At 41.8% G+C, this 22,484-nt stretch overlaps 2 protein-coding genes across 3 annotated transcripts in view; one reads left to right on the forward strand and one right to left on the reverse strand.

The window, feature by feature from the left end:
* Positions 1-313: 313 nt before the first annotated feature.
* Positions 314-18,782, forward strand: ermp1 (endoplasmic reticulum metallopeptidase 1). Its single transcript, XM_086300771.1, has 16 exons — positions 314-692; positions 2,611-2,915; positions 4,499-4,626; positions 4,752-4,857; positions 5,205-5,351; positions 5,816-5,908; positions 8,281-8,493; positions 8,825-9,045; positions 11,190-11,364; positions 12,211-12,401; positions 12,721-12,873; positions 13,753-13,955; positions 14,048-14,163; positions 14,399-14,562; positions 15,500-15,646; positions 16,934-18,782. Exons 1-16 carry the CDS (start codon positions 418-420, stop codon positions 17,048-17,050), a joined length of 2,754 nt encoding a protein of 917 aa, XP_086156897.1. The 5' UTR covers positions 314-417; the 3' UTR covers positions 17,051-18,782.
* Positions 18,783-19,482: 700 nt separating this feature from the next.
* The window catches only part of ric1 (RIC1 homolog, RAB6A GEF complex partner 1), a 45,389-nt gene continuing 42,387 nt past the window's right edge, over positions 19,483-22,484 (reverse strand). For both annotated transcript variants that reach the window (XM_086300770.1, XM_086300769.1), the window contains exon 27: positions 19,483-22,006. In XM_086300770.1, the coding sequence (XP_086156896.1) occupies positions 21,691-22,006 (316 nt within the window). In that variant the 3' untranslated portion in view covers positions 19,483-21,690. The remainder of the gene's footprint in view (positions 22,007-22,484) is intronic.

Below are 22,484 nucleotides of genomic sequence, written 5' to 3' on the forward strand. Positions count from 1 at the left end.
CTTTTATATTAGTAATTTTAAGAAAAAGATATGGTACTCTGAGAATCTTTAATCGAATCCTGGGAAATTTAAACAACCGAGATGGAGGTGGTAGAAGCATAACTTCAAAGGGGGGAATAAAAGCTTTATGAAACCTTATTTTCGGACGAAGTCAGTAAAAAAAGAAAACGTTTTTAAATCAAATATAAATAAATATATATTTATGTGGTTTTTAAGTCCTAGTAAGCACAGAAATGTAACTTAATTTGCATAACGTTTCGACAAATCTCTTCTGATTTCCCTCCTCCTCCCGCCCTCTCATTCAAGTTTGTCCCTCTGCGCGATCCGTTTGTCGTCCGAAGAGAGGAGGAAAAAAAGAAAAAGAAAAAGGCGAAGACCGAGAGCGACGCTTGCAGCTGATGTACCGCTGGCTTAGAAATGGAGGGCGACACCACTGTCCGGAGAATAAAACCCTTCGGGACTCAACAATACGTCGCTCAGGATAATAACGGAGCCCAGGACCGCTGCGAGAACAACGGCTACAACGGTGAGCCGAAGAGGAAGCCCGAAGTGAACCTTTACCTGCTGCGAGAAGGGCTCGCAGCTTCCCTGGTCTCTGTGTTTATTTTGGTGTTGTGGGCACTCGTTCACTTGTCTTTGCAGCAGCTTGTCATTGGAAAACCGACGGGCGAGTTCAACGCAGTGAGAGCCAGGTGAGTTTTACGATAAGACCAGTTTTATTCTCTAGGTGTTGGCCCGGTTAATCTTTCTTTTGTTGAGAAAGAGACGTGCCCAGAAACCACTGCCTGTTCCGCTCCATCTCCACCTTTACCTTCAACCTAAGCCGCGAAGTGGACAGGTGCCAGTCTCAGGAGAGGATAGGTGCAGCGACTATTAGGACTAATCTGATGTAGTTAACCATTATTCCTCCCCTAAGCCTTTTAAAACCATCCCTGGGTAGATGAATAACAAATTTACTGTCTAAGTCCTAATTCTGAAAGCCGTCAGATGTTAAAAAAGTAGGTGTTTATTTATATACGGTAGCACACAGTAAGTTTTTTATTTGGTGCATTTCCAATGCAAATACACGACAAAGGGTTTTAAAGGACCGGTTGAGAAACAGGAAATGCGGATTTAAAGCACGTGAGCATAGCGGTAGCATGTACATGTAGTTAGTTCTCTTATTGTAGTGGGAGACAGAAAAGACACCTTTGGGAGCAGGGCTTTTGTTAGATTACATTATTAACAAACAGGAGGAGGAGAAGAAGAAGAAATCACCATATTGATCAGTGACAGTAAGCATCAGGAGCTATCCTACTTATCAACCCTGACATTTTATAAAACACAGAAAAAAATCGAATAAATGTTCAAATACAGTAAGAGGGATCTTAATAAACATCACACATCTTGTCCCTGTAAAAGACTGTAGAAATTTCAGATTAAAAGTTCATTCAGTTTCATGGCGTAACAGAGGGCTGCAGGGATTATAGCATTGAATCTGAGGTCTGCTGAGCTGCTGAAAGTGCAGAGCAGCTGGATTTGCCATCTTTTGGCTCATTGCTCTATAAATGAGTGAGACAAGCTGCATTTGAACTGATTAGAGCTCTGAGCTCTGTGTCTGTCGCCCACAAATCCAGACTTTGCAGTAGGTCATTGAAAAATTGAGTGAAAGCAGCACTTTAGATTTCTGAAATATCATGTGGTGCCACACTGGCTACAAGAAAACCAAATTGAGCAGGAGATTGGTTTTTAATCTATACGGATAACAGCTGGACTACAACACATGACTTTAGAGGTCGTGGTTTGATATCAGGCACAGTTCATTTGTTTTAAGTATCAGTAACCACTGCTGTATTTTAGTATCTCTAAAAGCAAACAGCAGTTTTCTTCTAAAGAGAAAGAAAGGGAGTAAGCACCTCCTAAGGCAATATCACTGTTCTCCAATCCCCAGACCTCACTCTTAAGCTTTGATCAATTGTTTTGCTTCCTTAAAAATGTCTTGTGTACAATGCTTCAGGAAATACTGAAGATTGCTCAGTTCAGTTTCCAAGTCTTGTTCTGCATGTATTCAATCACTTTTCAGTAGAAAGCAAGACAAGAAGGGTGAAACTTGTAATCTTTTACAGTTAAATTTGTAGGTTTAAAGCAGTCCCCCCCCCCCCCCCCCCCCCATATATGTTATGAAAAGCTGCCTCTTTGGAGACACAATTACAGTAAAGTATGATCTAACATTGTTTGTCATATACAACCTTGTTTAGCCCCACAACACTTGGGTTAAAGTACTTGTACAAATATTTTGTTAATCAGCAAAGCCAGCAGCCAGTTCACTGTCTAACACAAAAAAGTTTAAGCCTCGTTGTTTCTCTTACAGGCCATGTCAGTGAGTTCACTCATGTCTTCAGGACATGCATTTAATATATTTTAAGTTTTTTGAAACTTTGTTGATGCTTTGTCTACACATGCACAGCGGCATTCAATCAGACTCTGTAATTACATGACTGAACTGTTAAATTGATGAGCTATGCTCAGATCTGTTGGGACAAGTCACCTTGATTTACTGATGTTTCACAGTAAACATGGCAGGTTATTTTTCTTTCTCTCTTTGTCCTTTTCTCTCACCTCTCAATCTAGGCAGCACTTGGAGCAGATTACTAGTGCTGGCCCTCGGCCTGTGGGCAGCCAGGAGAATGAGGTCCTGACAGTGGGATACCTGTTGAAGCAAATCGAGGACATCCAGGTCGAGACCGCCGCAGGCCCTCATCAACTCTCGATTGATATTCAGCGTCCCACTGGGACCTTCTCCATTGATTTCCTCGGAGGCTTCACTAGCTTCTATGATCACATCACCAACATTGCCGTTAGGCTGGAGCCCAAGGGTGGCGCGCAGCACCTCATGCTCGCCAACTGCCACTTTGACACAGTGGCCAACAGTCCAGGTAAAAACAAATTAATTACTCATTTGAACAGACATGCCTCCGTGAGGGTGAAACCCTGAGTGTGGTGGTGTTTGTTTTATTTATAGTCCACACCTTGCAAATTAACACCTGGAGACCATGTCAACAGCAAATTCTGTGCATTTTATAAAAACATCTTCTTAAATCTGTTGTTGTACTGCAAGTGCTCTTTTGTACTATTTATGGTCTCCAGAGGATGGAGCTCATCAGACTGACTTTGATCACCTTGATTTGCTGTCATTTGTAGTTAGAGTGACACATTTAGAAAACCACTTGGTGTTTTTAATTTTTTTGAGTGACATTTGGTTAAAAAAACCAGTCATTGCAGTGGAGCTTTTGCACGCCTGAGTTGCATGCAAGAACATGTGCATGAGAGCTTTATTTCTACTCCGTTTTAAAACTGTGTCATAAAATAGTTTCTTTGATACTTAAAATTTAGTTAAACACCCCCTCCCCCTCCCCGCCCCAATTGTAAAAGTGGCACAGATATATCTATAAAGAATCTGATCTATAAACACATTAAATAATGTCGCTGATGTACATAAACTCTTAACAACAATCATCATTATTTATAGTCCCTACAGGATGAATTGTAAACTTTTCTTTTCCCTGCTTGGTTTAAATATGTAGCACATTGCAGTGTGCAGCCATTGTGCTTTAGTCTGGTTTTAATTCAGCAGTTTTTTTTGTTGTTGTTTTTTTTTTTTTAACTCTACACCCTCGAGCCTTGTGGGTAGGCATGTTTTCCCAGCTCTCATTCTCACACACACATATGCGTTACACACAGCTACACTGGTAAAAGGAAATTGATCCAAAACCAGGAAGATACACATATATTTTCACATCCCCCGGTGCTTGCCAAGCCTTTGATTTCTTGGAATTCTTAACGTTTGTTTATGGAAAAACAAAGAATAAAAGCAGGCAGGACTTGGTAAGAAACTCATAAGTTAATTCAAAATACTTTTTTCCTGTTTAAAGCTAACCTGCACAGATGCATGCATTCTGAAGTCTTATGGTGAGAGAAAACTATTAATATGCTACTGTCATATGTGGATGGTATGCAGACACAGGGTGAACAAGCCCCCACCCCTACCTCATGAACTCACTGAGTGTAGAAAGCCAGAGCACATGATGTCTGAGTTTGCCCCTCTGATCTGCAGGTCATATTTTCCTTACTTTGGTATATTTTCACTGCTGAGCTGTGTAATCTTTCTGTATCACATGCTCCTTTCTTTTCGTCTCATTGGTGCCCCTTTTTCTTTATTCTCTCACCAGGAGTGGTGGAAGTTTTTTTTTTTTTGGTAATCAAGTAGTCACATGTTCCTTCACACAGGGCCTATTCTCTACACTTCATAATTTAGAGCTTTATTTCTACCATCTGTGTTTTGTTATCTCGCATTATTTTGCTAGGTAAGGACAGATGGATGTTAATTGCATTTCTCTGAATGTAAATAGCAGGTTAAGACTGATTTCTGTTGCTCTCACTAATGTTTTAGTAAACTAGAAGCCCACGATTGGTATTCGTGACACACTGCTCTCTGTCTAAGACAGTTTCTCTGTCTTAGGTGCCAGTGATGATGCAGTGAGCTGTGCAGTGATGCTGGAAGTCCTCCATTCTCTGGCCAACCAGTCAACTCCTCTTAACCACGGCGTCATCTTCCTGTTTAACGGGGCAGAGGAAAATGTACTGCAGGTAAAAAGAACATTTGGTGGGATGTTAAACTAGCCTGTAAGGAGAATTGGTGTCATTTTGTTTAATTTGTATCTCTTTTTGTTGTTTCTCTCTTTGTCTCTCTGGATCCCCACGCTCTCCTTTAGGCCAGTCATGGTTTCATTACCCAGCACCCATGGGCCAAGCAGGTGCGAGCCTTCATTAATTTGGAGGCTGCAGGTGTTGGTGGCAAGGAGGTTGTTTTCCAGACAGGTACTGTAACGTACTACTTTGAGGAATTAGCCTTGTTTGTTTGTTATGATGCCTTTTTTTTGGTGTTTGTGTGTGCAGCCTACCATCTATAGCATGCAAAAAAGCATTGCAGGTTCTCCAGTTAAAGCAGTCAACTACTGTTCCTTTGTTTAGTACTTTAAAGAGACTTAAATGTTTACAATACCAAAATACAAGCAGGCAGGTTTAAAAATGGTGGAGGCGAGGGGATAAATAACTTTGATGATATATCTTTGTCTACAAAAGGATGAATCTGTATGACAAAATTTAGGAATCAAGGCTAATTGTCAGGTATCTAAAATATTTCAGCAGCCTCTTCTCCCTTAAAGGTCCAGAGAACCCGTGGCTGGTCCAAGCCTACGTGCATGCAGCCAAACACCCCTTCGCCTCTGTGGTCGGCCAGGAGGTCTTTCAGAGTGGTGTCATTCCCTCAGATACGGACTTCCGCATATTTAGGGACTTTGGTAACATCCCAGGTAAGTCCACCGATTCTTACACTACATAACAGAAGCCAATAAGGAAAATATGCAAGTTTTCTTTGCAGAATATGTTTATAGCTAAACATTACTTTATTATGCTTTTTTTAAAAGAATGTTAGGAAGGATGTGCTTCCTGACCTGCTGCTCTGGTCAGAATTTAGTGTAGCTTGCACACAATGATCCACTCAATTGGTCTTCACCTAGATTATGCTTAAGGTCATATTTCCTGTGTTATGAGTTTTCAAAAGAATCCCTATTCTTCTTGAAATCAGATTTTTGGGATGTGAGTTTTCGAGCCTCCTTGACTTCTCTGAGAATTTTAATACTTGCTAGTTTGCGTAGTAGAACCACTGACAATGAAATGTATCACTTTTTTTTCTGTGCTTCACACGTTACAGTAACCTGTGAATTGGATGAGCTTTTCCATTACTGGCGTTCTGGTTTAATATATTTTTTTGCAGGCATTGATCTGGCTTTCATTGAAAACGGCTTCATCTACCACACCAAGTACGATACAGCTAACAGGATCCTAACAGACTCGATACAGAGAGCGGGTAAGCAGCGGACCTCATATGCTTCCATGCTCAAATATTTATTACGCTTTTATTCAAGACTCATTGCAAATATGTGAGAGCTGTCACTCCAGCACCATTTTTCTGTTACAGACACCTGCTGTGCATTTGTCCTTTGTCCACCAGTCTGTCTGAGGACTTAAATATGCACACATACAGCGGCAGTCACAGACTGTTGCCCCTTGTGCTTCTGCGTTGCTGAATAATTTTGCTTAGCTTAGCAGAGAATCCAGTCAGACAGCACTAAAAACCTTGGCATCAGTTGGCATCTTTCCTCTCTCCCTCAGGAACTACTGGACATCACCCTTCTGTTCTTCTGTGTGCAGCAACTCCCCATTAAAGGCATGAATTATTAGAGAGAGAAAGTGAGATTTCAGACGGAGGCAGAAGGTATTTTTAGCCTGTAAAGAAGAGGGCAGAAAAGTGCTGTAAGGTGGAGAGTAGGACACAGCACGGAAGGCGAGGATCTATCAGCAGTTCTGCTCTTTTGAAGCTTGTGATGAATACACCCTTTGGCCTCTGCGTAAAAATCTGTCTCTCGGTTTGGTCTAAGCGGAGCAAGCGATTCACTTTTGTTAAAAGCAAACGCAGCGTGGATCTCTTGTAGAGATTATATGTGAAATGTTTTTCTAAAAAGAGCATGTTGCCATGTTTCTAAAATGGATCTTATCATTACCATCAGTGTTGGCTTTGTGATAGAAACAGAAAATAGAAAGATGTGAGCAAATTGCAAGCAGTGAACTTTGTACAAAATCTTGATTGTGCAGTGTTGTTTTGGCCACAGCAAAGCTACCAGGCGGAAGAACAATGGAGCTTTGTCTTGCCTTGTGTTTTTGTGCCATTAACTGTGCAGATATGGAGGTAGTATAGTACAGTAGTACAGAGGAAAAAAAACAAAACTGTTTTTGTTTTTTTGTTTTGCTGCAGTGGATTGAAAACAAGTTTACACACCCCTGTAAAAATGCCAAGTTTTTGTGATGTTAAAATACGGGACGACAGTGAGTCATTTCAAAACGTTTCCCGCTTTTTATGTGACCTACAACCTGTGAAAATGAGTGCATTCAGTATTCTTGAGTAGGACTCTACTAGCAGAATAGAATAATCCTTTAATTGTCCACAAGGGGAGATTTGGGTAGCATGGCACATCTTGACTTGATTTGCCCACTCTTCCTCAGACAAGTGCTGCAAATCTATCAGATAGCACTTGTGCACAGCTCCCTTCAGGTCATCCCACACATTTTTAAGGATTTACATCTGGACTCTTGTTGGGCCATTCCAGATTGAACTGGGGCTTTCGTAAAGGTGGAGGGACAAGCATACATCCAAATCAACAAAATAATGGATTCAACAGAAGCAAATTAAAGTTTGGGGTTTTTTAGGTTTTCAGTAGAATATTTGTGGGGTGACCTGAAGAGGGCTGTGTAGAACAACTCAGATCTGACACATTTGGAGTGTGTTTGCAAGGAAGCATAGGCAACTGTTCCCAAGTCAAGACATGCCATGTTGACGAATGGTATGCTGTGATAAAATCAAAAGGTGCTTCAATAAAGTCTTAGTTTAAGGCTGTGCTCATAAGGCAACAGGATTTTTAAATTGATACCATAGGTGTATCTACTACGAGGCTGATGGGTAGCGCTGGCAGTATTTTTTTATATCCACTGTATAGCTCGCTCTTGCTGTTCCTTCCTGTAATCAGATTTCTGATCTGAGCTGAACTTCATATTTGGAGTCAATTTAAACAGAAAGCCCTTGGTGCCCCGTAAACTTGTGTACAGCTGTAAATAAGATTTGTACACACACACACACACACCACTGAGTACTGTCCTTATCTGTCAGATCCTATCATCCTCTCTTACATGTCCTGTCATGGGGGGAAAACTCTTCTGTGAGTAAAACAGTATATGTGTGTTTAATAGGTTTTTACAATATTATTGTTTGTGTAAGAGGTCGCAGTAGTCATCTGCATGTGTTGGGGGCTGTAATTTACCAATATAGTGCCATTTAACAGGCCACCCTCTTTGTAGCCTTTTCTGCTCAGTCAACAGTAACAGGTGTAATGCATGTGACATGTCAGCTCTGTAAAGGATGATCCTTTTAGTCATATGAGGTTATCACTTTCATATTCAGTCATATAATCTGTTTACTTCCCCGTATGTAGGATAAAATCACAAGTGGTGGAAACTCTAAACCTCTATTGACTAAACCTCCCAGTTCCTCTTATTCTGTTGTCATTTACTGTCTGGATAACTTGATTGTATATGGCAGGCTGCCCAGATGATGCACACTGTTCTTTATGGAGTAAATGCACTGAAGCTTTGACTGTCTTTAACTCCTTATTTACGTCCTGTTTTCAGGTGACAACATCCTGGCCGTTCTGAAGTATCTGGCAATGTCAGAAAAGTTGGCTGATTCCTCAGAGTACCGCCATGGCAATATGGTGTTTTTTGACCTGCTAGGTGTAATTGTGGTAGCTTACCCAGCTCGTGTTGGCACTATCCTCAACTACATGGTGGCCACAGCTACGTTCCTCTACCTGGCCAAGAAAGCCTCAATGCCTGGCCATGGAGGTAGGTCACCATTTCCTGCACTTAATCCTTGTTACTGATTGGTCTTTAAATCAAGGATTCTGACTAGGGGGCAAGGTAGTCCTTGAAGAGGTCATTTTCTAAGAAATTGATCATTAAGGTTTGGGGTTACATCACTTACCAGAAAAGTAATGAACATGAAATGCTTTCATTCATTTGCATTAATGGCCCCAAGCTGCGTATATTTTAATGATATGTTGCAGTTTTAATATTTAGAACAAATAGCTTTGATGAGCTCTTGTGGATCTGCAGAATAAATTGGTAAAATCCTAATTTATTTTCTTAAATGGTCACTTGTCTCTGTGTCTCCAAGGTGGGCGCTATGTTCGAGACCTGGCCTGCGCCACAGGTGTAGCATTGCTCAGCTGGTTTGTCACCCTGTTGTCGGTGCTGATTGTGGCCCTGCTTGTCACTCTGTTGGGCCGCTCCATGTTTTGGTACGACCACTTCTATGCCTCAGTCTGCCTGTATGGAGCTGCAGCCACTGGCAAGATGATACTTATACACACACTGGCCAAGAACCTGTACTACGGGGTGAGTGAGTGGAGTTTTAAATATAGAGCTTCCAGTAAATTTCAAGCAGAGACCGAGTGGCCGGACATGATTAACAGTAGCAGTAACACTGAATGTGAAATGTACTGTTAAACCTTTTAGGAGCATTGTCTGATTGTATGGTAAAAGTGACTTTATGCATCACTGTCAAAGATGTGGCTTCTTTCTAAAACCCACTTATATTTGATGAATAGGAAAAATGAATTGTCACAGACAAATTTTGGACTATTTGTTGTGTTAAAGTTGGAAAAAGTATCTTTATTCTTTAAATTTGTTAGTTGCACCTGTTCAACTGCTTATTAAGGCAAATGTCTAATCAGCCAACCATATTGCAGACAACATGCTAATGTTCAAAGTGAGCCTCAGAATGGGGAAGAAGGGTGATTTATGTGACCTTGGATGTGGCACAGTTGCCGGCAGTCTGATCTACTGGGATCTCCAGAGTTTAGAGAGAATGGTCAGAAGTCACTCCTCTCAGTTTAGAACAGAAAACTGAGGCTACAGTTCAAAACTGGACAGCAGAAGGTTGGAAAAAATGTTGAATAGGCTGATTAGCCTAAATTTCCCATGTAACTTTCAGATAGTAGAGTTTGAATTTGGTATGAAAGCATCCATCTAGTCTTGGATGAACATTTCAGGCAGGTGGCAGTGAAATTGTCTGGAGTATATTTTATTGGCACACTATGTGCTCCTTAGTACCAACTGAGCACATGCGGGGTATGGTGGAATGGGAGATTGACATTATGGATGAAAGGCTGACTAATCTGCAGCAACTGTGTGATGCTGTCATGTCAGTATGGACCAAAATCTGTGTTTCCAGCACATTGTTCAATTTGTTCTACAAAGAATTAAGAGAAAAGGGTCTAACCCAGTCCTAGCAAAGTCTACCTAAAAATTGGACGGTGATTGTAGAGTTCAAATCGGTCTTAAATTATTCTTATTGATTGTTTTCTGATTGTAGTAAAGTGGATATTACAGTATTTCACTGTGACTGATGCGTCATGATGACTCGGTAAACTGCTGACAGTCGCCTGTGTGTGGTTATAAAACTGTAGAAATGTGAGACAGACTGTCCTTTGTGCCTCACATGTACATTTACCAGATTTGATCTCTCTCACTGTGGTTTTCAATAGGCTTTCATTCAGCTCTTAGATGTTAGCACCTCTGTCATAAAAGCAAAATCCATTTCTCACATGCTTTAAAAGAGAGTGTTATAGGTTTCTTTGGTAAGTCGTTGAATACTTTGTAGAAACAGATGGTTGAAATTGAATGGGCGTATTGTATGTGTGATATTTATAAAATACGAGCACTAATTTAAAGCTGAAAGAGCTGCACTGAATTGATTTAGATCTGGAGCCTCAGCTTACCACAATGTGAACTGCATCTTATCATGGCCATTTTCCAGTAAGGACACAGACTAACCTTTGTCCCAGATTACATAACGCTTCAGTGAAACAACATGACTATTGAGAGAACGGCATGTTTCCTTACTCTAATCCTGAATGGTATATTCTGCAAGAAAAATGTCTTGCTCCAAGGACAGAGAGTAAAGAAATTATTAGTCCTCAAATTAAACTTATACAAGTTATAGTTGTAGTGATTGTCATTTTCTTAAGTTGTTTTATCCTCCTTTTAGTTTACAGTTGTGATTTCGGGATAAAGCCGTGGAAGTTATTTCTTGTTTTTTATCCACATAGATGAGTTGATGATCTTATTTGCAGTTTATGTAAGAAGAGCCCAGCACTCACATTTCACCCAAATAAGAACCCCTATGTACTATTTCACCATTAAATCGTGTGAACTGAAACTTGACAGCAGACCAAAAGCCTCGGCAGTCAGTTGTTTGCAGTTTGAAAGTTTGACACTTTTAAATGAATCCATTGATTGTTATGCCTAATCTATGGGGCAGGTGAGTATATTAGTGACATTAATTTGTTACTGATATCCCCCCAAAAGTTCTGATTAGTATGATTAACTTCTCTGTATTTGTTTTGCTGTTGTTGTGGTTGTTTTGCAAAACAACAATTAGATTTTCATACTTACAGGTTAAATCCTCATCTGTCAAAGCATCACACACCTTCCCCTGCACATTTCCTGTATGTTGAGTATGTATGTTTTCCTCACAGGGCGTCCGCCTGGTAGAGCTGGGTGACCTTTACTTTGACGTGAGCTTGCTGCTGTGGTGTTGCAGCCTGGTGTGGTTGACCCAACATGGCCTGTGTTCGGCCTACGCGCCCATGCTAATGGTGGCTTTCCCCCTGGCCACCAGACTGCTGCTGGCAAAAGAATTCAAACACAGAGGTAAAGACTTGATCTCAAAGTCGACCTTGTTTACCATGATTGAATGAAGCACAGGGTACTAAAAACTGTTGAAAGTAAGGACGGTTGGTTAATTATTAATACTTTTTCTAGAGTCACAAGAGTAAATTATGTATATGCTCATACCTGCTCTTTATAAGCTCTCTTAGCAGTAAGATGAAGCTAGCATCCTCTCATTGTACTCTAATCTTATCAGGCTATTTTAGACGATTGTGTTATCACAGAAATAGTCAAAGTAACTCCAAGTAACTGCATGAAATAAAGGTGAACCCTCTTCCTTTCTAGCTCCTATTGTGCTCTTGACCAAAGGCCTGTGTATGCTTAAAGTTCTTATCAGACTATCTTATGTCTTTTGAAAAATACACACAAAAGATAGATATGTATCAAAGAGGTGTTTTTTGTTGTTGTTGTTGTTTTTTTGCCCCCAAGTGATCAAAAGGGTTCCGGATTGGATCCTAAATGATTAAGTCGCTGGATAAATAGTAACAATATGATGGATGGATCATGCAGCAACAGACAAATCTTAAGTAGCAGCAGCAGAGTTCAGCGAAATGTTTTTCTAAATATATTGTAGGCAGGAAATAAGGCACACATTCACTGAATCTGCAAAACTCACTGCAAAGCATGTTGTTTTCTTCTGCTTGCACAGCAGAAAACAGGACTGGAATCACATTTGAGTTGTAGTGTTTAGATGTTAAACTTTGAAGACTGTATAAACGCTTTTCTCTTTAAGATGGATTTGGGGGCAGCTACGAGAATCCAGTGTGTGTGTGTGTGTGTGTGTCTCTGGCTCAGTTATACCTGACAAAGATTTCTTTTTTTCTCCAGGAGCATCAGCGAAGTACTGCGTGCTGTACCTGCTGGGCCTGGCGTTGCCATATGTGCACTTCATGTTTCTCATCTGGGTGGTGTTTGAGATTTTCACTCCCATCATGGGGCGGAGTGGCACAGAGATACCCCCCGAGGTGGTGCTGGCCTCCTTAGTCACTCTGGCAACCATCTTCCTCTCCTCCTTTTTTGTGAGTATTTCTACATTATATATAGGAGTGAGAAGAAAATCAGGATTTTTATTAAGCAGAAGAAACAGAGAAATCCCATTTTGAATTAGACAGAATATACTTGACTAAAGAATTGTTTTGATTAATCTGGTAGTAGTAGTGAGTTTATTTTCAAACCAGATACAGAAGGAAATATACGTATAGTATGGAGTATAATTGGCAGAAGTGAATTTAATTTAGAAAATGTGTTGGAGAATCAGGTATTTTGTGCCACCTTAGTTGTATTTTCAAATGCCCGTTCCTTCTGCTGTTTAGTAACACATGCTCATGTCTTTGTCAGCTGCATTTTATCTACTTGGTGCGTAGCACTAAGCGGATCATGGCAGGTCTTGGGTTCGTCTTCACCATCATGTTCCTGTTGGTGTCCTGTGGCCTCTTCTTTCCTTACTCGGGCGATCTAGACAGTCCGCGACCAAAGAGAGTTTTCCTGCAGGTTGAAATTCATAACATGCACACAAAAACACAAATATACACAAAAATGATACAGATACAGTATGTAAGAAAAAGAGAAACTGGATCTGCAAGAAGTCAAAACCAGTAAATGTATTCATAACGGCCAAAACCTAAAGCTCTGGCCTGTCCATTGCATGACGTTTGAGGTCTGAGTGACTCGGTTTGAAATGAAAATGATGCGAGAAGACATTTCTAAATGAGTGGCAGGAGCTTGAAACCCTTGAATTAAAGTACGGTCTGATCAGTTTTGCAGCATTTGGCTGAATCTGAGCTGAGCTCATAGTCCCGTACACTGCACAATTCATTCTGCTGCTTCTATCAGCAGTCACACCCTCAAGAAACCAATGTCCACTGGCTGCAATACCTGCTTATGCCATAGTGTTACCTCCACCACAGTTAAATGATAACGTGGTATGATTCAGATCATGAGCTGTTTCTCTTCTCCATAATATTCTCCGTTATTCATTCCAGCACATGTCCATTTTGGTTTCATCTGTCCCAATAATTTTTCCAGAACTGTGCAGCCTCTTTTAGATCTTGTATGACAGTCTAATCTGGCCTTCCTGTTCTTGAGTGCAACCTGCCCGTTTGCACCTCGGTGTAAATCCTTCGAGTTGTAAACAGTCTCGAGGAGCCTAACTCCTCGAGTGTTCTTGACGTGTTAAATTGTGTTTCTTAAACATGAAAATAATTCTGTCATCTTTTATTATTATATTTCCCTCCTTGATGTGCTCACGTATGTAATTTACATTGAGTCATTCCAGCTAAACAGATGTAGCACAAAGCACGTGAAAGAAAAGAGAACATGTTAACATCAAAGAACTTCGTTGTTTTTCTTTTCCTGTTACTCTCCCTGCAGCATACAACACGGACCTTCCACAATCTCCAGGGAGAAGTGGAGAGCCGAGACTCAGGTCTGTGGATAAACAGCTTTGACTACACGGGCATGCAGCACATCACACCCCACATCCCCGAGATCAACGAAACGGTTCGGACCCGCTGCAGAGAGGACCGACCTTTCTGTGGTTATCCCTGGTTCCTGCCTGTCAAGTTCCTCAGCAGGTCAGCCTTGTAGCTTTGATGCCTCTGGTGTCATAATAAATGCTTGTTTCAGTCATGCTTTGAACTTCACAAGTGCTCCCGTGTGTTTGCAGGAAGAACTGGTACCTCCCCGCTCCAGAAGTGTCTCCGAGCTCTCCGGTGGAGTTCAGCCTGCTGTCCAAAGAAGAGACGAGCTGGGGAACGATCAAGATGGCATTCAGTGTGAAAGGTCAGGAGCAGCTAATAGAGGGTTAAGATTTTGGGGATCTAAAGAAGTACCAAGTGATAGCAGAAGGAGCAAACCCAAAACATGGACCAGGTGTAAATCAGAAAATTGATGACCATTTTTAAAGAGCATGTGATCACATGTGCAGGATGTGTGAAGAATGTGAGAGTGTTGTGCGTTGATTTGTAGCTGTAGGTATCACTTTGTGTTTCACCCTTGACCTTCCTGTCTCATGCAGGCCCGAGCCACATGTCTTTGTATCTAATGCCTCATCGAGGAGCCAGCCTCTCTACCTGGTCCTTCGGTGACGGGACGCCTCGATTTGACCTGAGCGGAGAATATTTTATCTTCTATTCACATGGCCTTGACGCCCCCACATGGACCTTCTGGTTTGAAATACAGGTACTGACCTTTTCTTCTTATTTACATTTCCATCTTCATAGTGACTTTGGCGCATCAAGCAGTCTGTACCGAAAATTACCTGCAATAGTTTTGCAAATTACAGTAATTAACTGTGATAAACAGGCAAATATCATGTACCTGTTGCCATCTACACACACAGGAATTCACATTAACTTGTTAGATTCAGAGTCCAGCCACAGCCACATGGATTTGACACAGAAATGTCTCCACGAATAGTTGCTGCAGGATGGCAATTTGAGTGCAAAATAACACATGACTGGAAACTTTATTTTTAGTAAAGTTTAATACAAGCACAATATAACCAGTTGAGCCAATCCCAGGATTGCAAATAAATTTGTCACAGATGACTAACTGTTTAATTGCAACATGTTGTCAATTTGTCTTCATTTATAAATTCGATGGTAATTATTTGTAAACCTGAGTGACTGCAGTCAGTCCAGCAGTGAGACCCATGATTATTTGGAGACAACCTGTGCAGTTGCCATCTGAAGCTGGTCACCCCACTACTTGCAGTTGTTTGCTGAAAGTGAAAAACACTGCTGGGAAACCACAGATTTTTCCTAGTCACGAGGTTTTTGTCCTATTATTACGGCCAAACATAAGGCCTGGGGGCCAGAATCAGAAAAATGTAGAATTTTGGACTTTGAACTATGTTTTCATCAGTTTTACTTTTGCAGCTATAACGAGCTCCCCTGCTTTACTGATCAGCTTCACTGATTCCGCTTGCTTAAGATCAAAGTCGGCTGCATGTGGCCCATGTTTTAAAATGAGTGGGACTGAGCCACGATTTGCAATGAATGCTGCACGTAACCCCTCGTGGCTCAGACAAACTCCTCATGCAGCATAATCAGACTTAATACATTGCTAATCTTATTTGGTTCTTCTGCTGTTTTATTTCTGTCCCTCTGTTTGTCAGCCTCCCGCAGACCCTGACCCATCTGGCCCCGAGGGGATCGTCTCAGTCGCCATCTCCTCCCACTATTTCTTTGGGAAAGACCAGAGGACTGCTCGGTTGGAGGAAATGCTTCACAGGTTCCCCACGTGGGCTTTTCCCTCTTCCTGGGTCAGTACCTATGACATGTACCGATACTGAGGATGTCACACATCCCACGAGGCTGCTGCAGAGGAGAGCTTTGGCCTACAGGGCTCCACAAGACAGATGTAGAAGAGATTACAAGGAAGAATACAGAGGAGTGACCCCACTGCCTTTTCACTCAAACTGTAACACACACAACACATGCGAGCTCCACCCCAGCCAGCCTGAGAGACCCCCACCACTGTGTCAATAGGCACTGTAGTTAACCAAGGAGAGATGCTTGGTGCTGTGCTCACTCCTGGCTTAGTGAAAGGAAGGGGTTAGTTTTTTTTTTTTCTTCTGTTCTCTACTTGTTCGATCGTGCCTTTTGCTTTACTTGCTGTAACTCGCTTTTCCTTTCGCTCACATCCACCCTCGCTCTTCCTCACTAACGCCAGTGTTCCTCCTGAACAACTAACACCGCACGGCTACCTCCACTGCTCTTTATCAGCAAAACCACTCTGAACGTTGTCATATTAAATGTGTCTACCAACCGCGCTGTGCATCGCAGGGTGCAATAACACATGATGGATGAGTTCAACCTGTTCTCTCCTCCTCTGAATTTAACCGGATACTTTGAAAGTCACTTGTCATTAACCTGCACTTGTTTTAATAGTTTGATTTACTGACTTGCCCTTCTTTACTAAGACCACTCATTTTTATTTTTTTTAATTTTTGGAGCCACGCGTTTTAACGAGGAATGTAACGCCTGCTTAAACTATCGGAGGACATGGCGTGCAGACAGAAAACTGTTAAATGAAAACAGATGTCTGAATTCAAGCTGTTCTGGAAGTGGTGGTTAAATCTCGAAGGGCAGTGTAATTTCACTTCACGTGTTTATGCAGTTTAATTTTGTTTTAGGGTTTAAAATTGTTCAGGATTACCCCCCCAGTCCACAGGGGGGTGTACCTTTGCATCCGTTTCACATTTGTTCCTACTGTAGTAATAACTGCACTTTTTTTTCTTCTTCTTCTTTTTTAAGAGCAAGGGGGGGAAAAAAGGAAAACTTGACTATGCTTCCAGCCGTCTCCAGCAGTGACTTTAACAAATCTTTTGCTTCATTGATTTTCAAATGTGATCCTCTGCTTTTGTTTATTGCATCTGTAAGCAAAAGAAATGCCTTCCCGGGTCGTGGGTCAGACAATATAAGGCGTCTGAAAACCTCGGGAATCTGGGATTGGCTTTTATTCCCACTTTTTGATTTTCCCTTTCTTGAATGTAAAATCAGCTGCTGGAGAGGGCTCAGTTTTATTTGTGCTGTTGTTTTTTCTGTAGCTCACATCCACAGTCTGCTTCACATGGTACTACCACTACCTCCGGACTGATCAAACTCAACACCGAGATAAGTTTCATATTGAATGTTACTGTGGGAAAGCTTTAGAGGAGGTTTAGCTAACAAAAGTTAACTAATGTTGAAAAGAGAGATTATTTAAATGGTTTATAAAGTGTCACCATTCTTATCTGTGGGCTACATCCATTTATAGATGTCCATATCTGTGTTTTCAGAAAGTCTGACTTCCCTGCATCCCCAGGTTTGACTCCTCTTTAAAGGAGTCAAAGGTGGAATCGGGTTGTTGACTAATGAAACAAGTCTTTCGTCTGCCTCGAGTCTACCTAGCGAGGTGTCACCGTGAACCATGTTGTCTGTTTGCCACAAAACGAGAAATCACAATGAAAGGAGGCCTTAAAGTTTTGCTTCCAAAGACGCACAAAACGTTTACTGTTGTGGACACAAACATCTCAGTGGTCTTAAAAGCTATCAAGTGCCACACTGCAAAGCGTTTTCATGCCCGTGGATTGCTAACATCCATCACAGCCTTCAGCAGATTGTCCCACTGTGCTCTTTTTTTTGAAAGTCAAACTATTTTAAAGTCATAAAATTCACATTGAGCCACTCTGTAGCTATTCTGGAGTTATATCTCAGCACGTGAGTGGAGTTTGTGTTCGTGTCGCCTCACGGGTCAGATCAAATGATAAAGGATACTTCTTTTTACTGGTTTCATAGCAATGAAAAAAATTTTCAGTCTTAACTTTGACGACAGGCACTTGAAGCGCTTCGACTCCACCTGCTGAGGAAGCCCGTGTGATGCAGGCGAAAGCGCCTGCTTGGACTTTTTCACCTCATCAGCTGATTCCTGCAAAGATCAGCGAGACCTCGGTGCTCCTTCAAAAGGACAAAGATTTAAACAAATTAGATTTTTGCTTGGTGGTGATGTAGTTTTTGCTCTCACTAAAGTACCATGCCTATATACATTTAGTTTTTTTTGCCATTTACCTCATGATATCGTTCATCACCTCACCCGTGTTCACGTTTCGGGTGTCTGCAGTTTGAGTGCGGCACTAAAACCTGGGAGGAAAAAAAAGTCCAGTCTTTTCTGATCTGTCCACTGACGGCCGACTCTGTACTTGATCCTGCTGCTCCAGACTGAAAGATGGATTTTTTTTCTTTACTAAGACCAGTAAAAAGTCTCATTTTGTCCCGAGCAGGTACTGCTGTAATAGAGGGGCAGAGCGGGGAAAGGCTGAGAAATGGCTCACCCTACACTGCTGTTACTCCCAGTGTTCGAGAGCTTCATACACACTCCTTTTCAGATGTGAGTGATTTGCATTACTAATGTGTTAGTGTGAGCTAGTGTAGGCTGAGAGGCTGACGGGCACTTCACTGAACGTTTTTGTTGAGCGTGAGTTCAGATTTTGGACTTTATCTTCTTCACACATAACAGTCTAGAAGTCCATATCAAGTCAAGAAATACGTTCTTTAACTGTGGGATACTTTTAAATATCTTAATGTGATATCTAAAAATATTACATTTGAAGTTTTGGGGTTTTTCTTTCTTTAAATTGACCTTTCATCCACATCTGTAACTGCTAGTTTTGTTCTTAGAGTTGATTTCTAACAAGACAGATTTTTTTTTCTTTCTTTCTAACGACCGTCACATAACCGTTAACCTTCTTCCTTGAAGTTTTGTTTTCTTAGTTGGAACTGTTGACTGTTGAGCTTTGGATTATTGGGTCTGGTTAACAGGGTATCCATGTATTCAATTTACGGGATGATTTCACATTATGCAAAAAGTTTGAATTAATTTAACACTTGTACAGCAATTAAAAAGCTTCTTACGTTTAATCTTGGCAAGTGTCACTTCTTCAGACGTGGACACTAACATCATCAGCTATATCAGCTACATGGTGAGGCGGGGTTTCATGTTCACCCAGGTAACTTCAGGGTTAAGCCTGGTTTTTCTTTGATACATCGGCATGGTAACTGGCTACTGACCAATCAGTGTCACTTTATGTCGAGTGAATATGTCCATTTTCTGCCTGTAAAGTATATCACCAATACAAACAAAATCCCTGCCGTTCTGTTACAGCTGACCCTGACATGGCAACCATTTGACACTTGTTTAACTAAAAATTACATTTTGGCCATGAGAATTTTTGCATAAGTAAAATAACTCTGCTCTCTTTCTACAGGCAGAGGAAATGCAACCACTCCTGCTTGCTGATCTTACTTCAAAACTGCATGTACAGATATCAATTATGTTTTAATATAAACACTGCAAGGGCACCACAGCTCGAAGAATAAAACCCAGAACAGTCTTTTAAACATGAATTTAACAAAACAGTCAATTTAAAGCCAGCAGATTCCCCCGTGTGATATTCATGGAGTTGTAATGTTAATATGTCAGTTAACTCTGTTTTTTCTGGTGTCAAACATTAATATAAGAGCTCTTTTCTAGAGTATGTAAAGCCAAACACACACACGTTGCTGCTTTGTCTGCAGCTGCTGCGTTGCTTTAAAAATAAGGAGGTCAAAGAGGCAGACAAACCTTTTAAAAATAATTTATTGGTCTATATGTACAAGGGGGGGAAAATGAAGTAGAAAACCAAATATAAGTAGAAAAGGCGAATGTACAAGAGAGTATCTTTACACTGCATTGAGGATGTCTGCTGCCCCAGAAATAAATCTCGACTCTGAGGAAACGAGCAATACTTTTAAACTGTACACAGGTGGGAGGGAGCTGCTGTCCACGTTTTACTGAGCGAGCGAACGACACTCCTCCCTCACAGAGAAGGAAACCATAAAAGAGCTGAAATATTCATTTCCGTAGGAAATTGTCTCGCATACCGTCAGCATTAGTTTTGAGCGATGATGTTTCTGATGAGAGGGCTGGGATGTGCGCGAGTGAGATTCTCCTCCCTCTGCATGAGGACTTGAACGTTCAAATCGGGGTTAAAACAGAAGGCCTCTGGACGTAAAGTCTTTGGTTCATCAAGTGTCCGTGTTCAAGTAAAGCTTGTAGTGGAGCTGTAGGCTTGTTCAGAGCGGAAGGAGGGTCGAAGTAGACGATACAGAGCCGCTCGGGCCGTCTCAACCTTTTTGTGTATAGTGACGGGCAGCTCGTAGAAGAGAAACCATTCAAGAATCTAAACAGATAAACACACCCAACTATAACTTATCATTTTGGTCTAGGATGAGAAGCGCACAGCTGGGGGGGAATGAAAGAAAAAACAAACCCAAAAGCAGTAGTAAGCATAAAAAAATAAAGCTGAGTAACATTTCAATACATTGCACAATATAATACTGACGCATTGTTTTTCTTTTAGTGCTTGTAGTTGAGCCAATGCATGACTTTGATAACTAAAGAGGAGGGAGAAGGAGTTTTGTTATCAGTCATTAAAAACAAAGCAGGAATGATCTCTCAGCTAATAATCCCAATAAATAATAGTAATGACGAGGACTAATACGATAAAAATCAATTCCACGTGATCAGAGTCACCAATCATGTCAACATGGTGTGAACACGGCCCTGCACACGCGTTCAGATTTCCACTCGGAAGCACGAGAACACGGCGATCGGCCTCCCGCTCGTCTCGCGGGTGGTCCGGACGAACTGCGAGAGGGTGAGGGTCAAAAACCACACGGCGACTTATCTATTGCACAACAATCAATCCCTCAAACTAAAACAATACTAACGCGTCGCTCCTAACACTGCTGACAAGCCAACGATCCACCTGATGGCTTTTAAAAACTCACTAATGATGTGCCTTTGGCGTGATGGGAAACAAAGCCTTTTTTGAATTTATATTAAAAAAAAAAAAAAAAAAAAGCATCTTGTGATTTTTTTTTTTTTTGTTCAGCGCAGGAAGTGTTGAGAAGGATCAACACAGATCTGCTTTGCTTTGTGTGAAAACCCACACGGGGAAGGGCGAGGCAGCTGATTCTGTACTTTAGCATCACTAGGGAGGGGGTGGGCAGCGGGCGGGCGAGGTGCTGATCAGTGGTAAGAAACTAGTCTGCACTCAGAACAGTGGGATTCTACTCACAGATCATTTTCTTAGAAACCTTAAATTCAACTGTTTTAAAGAATCGCACAGAATCATCTGCTGAGGGTGTTTTTTCTTTTTTTTTGGTCACAGGGTGACTGCAGAGGGATAGAAAAATAATGTCATCCTGTACACTGTTACATTATAGAAAAAAGGTATCACAAAATATTTTAAAATTATACTGAGGTATGAAAGTATGAAACACCTCTTGTGCACACAGACAGAACGGCACGCTTCACGTACTGTAGGCTCAGATGCACTTCAGTGAGTCCCGTAAAAGGTTCTCGAGCTTTTTATTTGTTCTACGTTATGCTCCGCGGTTAGCGCAAAGATCCGGACAGACCCTTCGAACTGATTCTATCGCTCTACCCAAGCTTTCGCGTGCTGCTCTACAGCTTCCAAAACAACACAAGTGGAAAACAACTGACATGAGTAACCCTCCTCTCTAATCTACCAGCACAATCTGCTGAAATGAGCTCTGTTAAAAAGGAACCGTTTGTGCTGTGATGTCTTTGTGCCTGTCGGGCTGATAGCGATCTAAAGAGTGGGTAATACTGACTGAAGTAGGAACCGACAAAGAGGCGCACAAACGCAGGCACGCACACGCTCGCTCACACAAATGAAGTCTTTTTCCAGTCAGCCAATGCTGCAGCTTTCTCCACTCCGGCCCTTGAAGGGTTCACAGGTTAAAAAGTCCAGAAGAGGCTTCAGGACAAGGTGCAGTCGTAGGTTCCCTCCTCCTCCCCCTGCTCCTCCGTTTGTTCGGGAGGACAGTCCTCAGAGGGGGGACGGGGGAAAACTCCTGCGGGTTCGAGAGAGGGCAGGACCAGGCCCAGCGGGGTCACCACTCCTCTGCTGTCTTCTGCCCGAGGTACCGCGGCTCCTCCCAGACCTTCAGAGCCACTGAGCTTGGAGCATTGGGTGGCAGGCTGGAAGGCTTCAGGCTGCACCTGCTCCGACGTCGACTCCATCAGCCGCTGCAGCTGCGGCTGGATCAGGCTGAGGAATGGTTTGTAACCCAGGCTACGGGAAGAAGACAAAACATTTATTGTAATAAAAAAGGTAAAGAAATCTCTCTATACGAGTTGTTATATCCATCAGTAGAGTTGGATAGGTCAATCCAAATACTGATAGCATAGTTATCAATACTGGTATCGGTATCTGATTGTTACTGATCGTGACTTTTGATAATAGGATCGATAACAACGCCGGCACTGGTATCGGCTCTATACTAGTGTATTAGGACTGATGGTACTGCTGGAAGGTGTGGTTTGTATTTATTGCGTAATATCCATCCACGCATTCGCATCCGCTTATCCTTATCCCAGCTGTCATAGGGCGAGAGGCGGGGTACGCCCTGGACAGGTCGCCAGTCTGTCGCAGGGCTAACACACAGGGAAAAACAACCAGTCGCACTCACTCCCGCATTCACACCTATGGGCAATTTAGATTTTTCAATTAACCTATCCCCACAAAGTGCATGTCTTTGGACTGTGGGAGG

The sequence above is a fragment of the Aulonocara sp. 'chitande type north' Nkhata Bay genome, linkage group LG7 (genome assembly GCF_057382095.1).
Source record: "Aulonocara sp. 'chitande type north' Nkhata Bay isolate Kocher_YH1m ecotype deep benthic linkage group LG7, A_spYH_male_GT1.1, whole genome shotgun sequence".
In the NCBI taxonomy this organism is placed as follows: Eukaryota; Metazoa; Chordata; class Actinopteri; order Cichliformes; family Cichlidae; genus Aulonocara; species Aulonocara sp. 'chitande type north' Nkhata Bay.

Coding starts and splice junctions, on each gene's coding strand:
- ermp1 (XM_086300771.1), top strand. CDS start 418: ATGGAGGGCGACACCACTGTCCGGAGAATAAAACCCTTCGGGACTCAA. Junction 693..2,610: donor TTCAACGCAGTGAGAGCCAG/GTGAGTTTTACG, acceptor CTCTCAATCTAG/GCAGCACTTGGAGCAGATTA. Junction 8,494..8,824: donor CTCAATGCCTGGCCATGGAG/GTAGGTCACCAT, acceptor TGTGTCTCCAAG/GTGGGCGCTATGTTCGAGAC.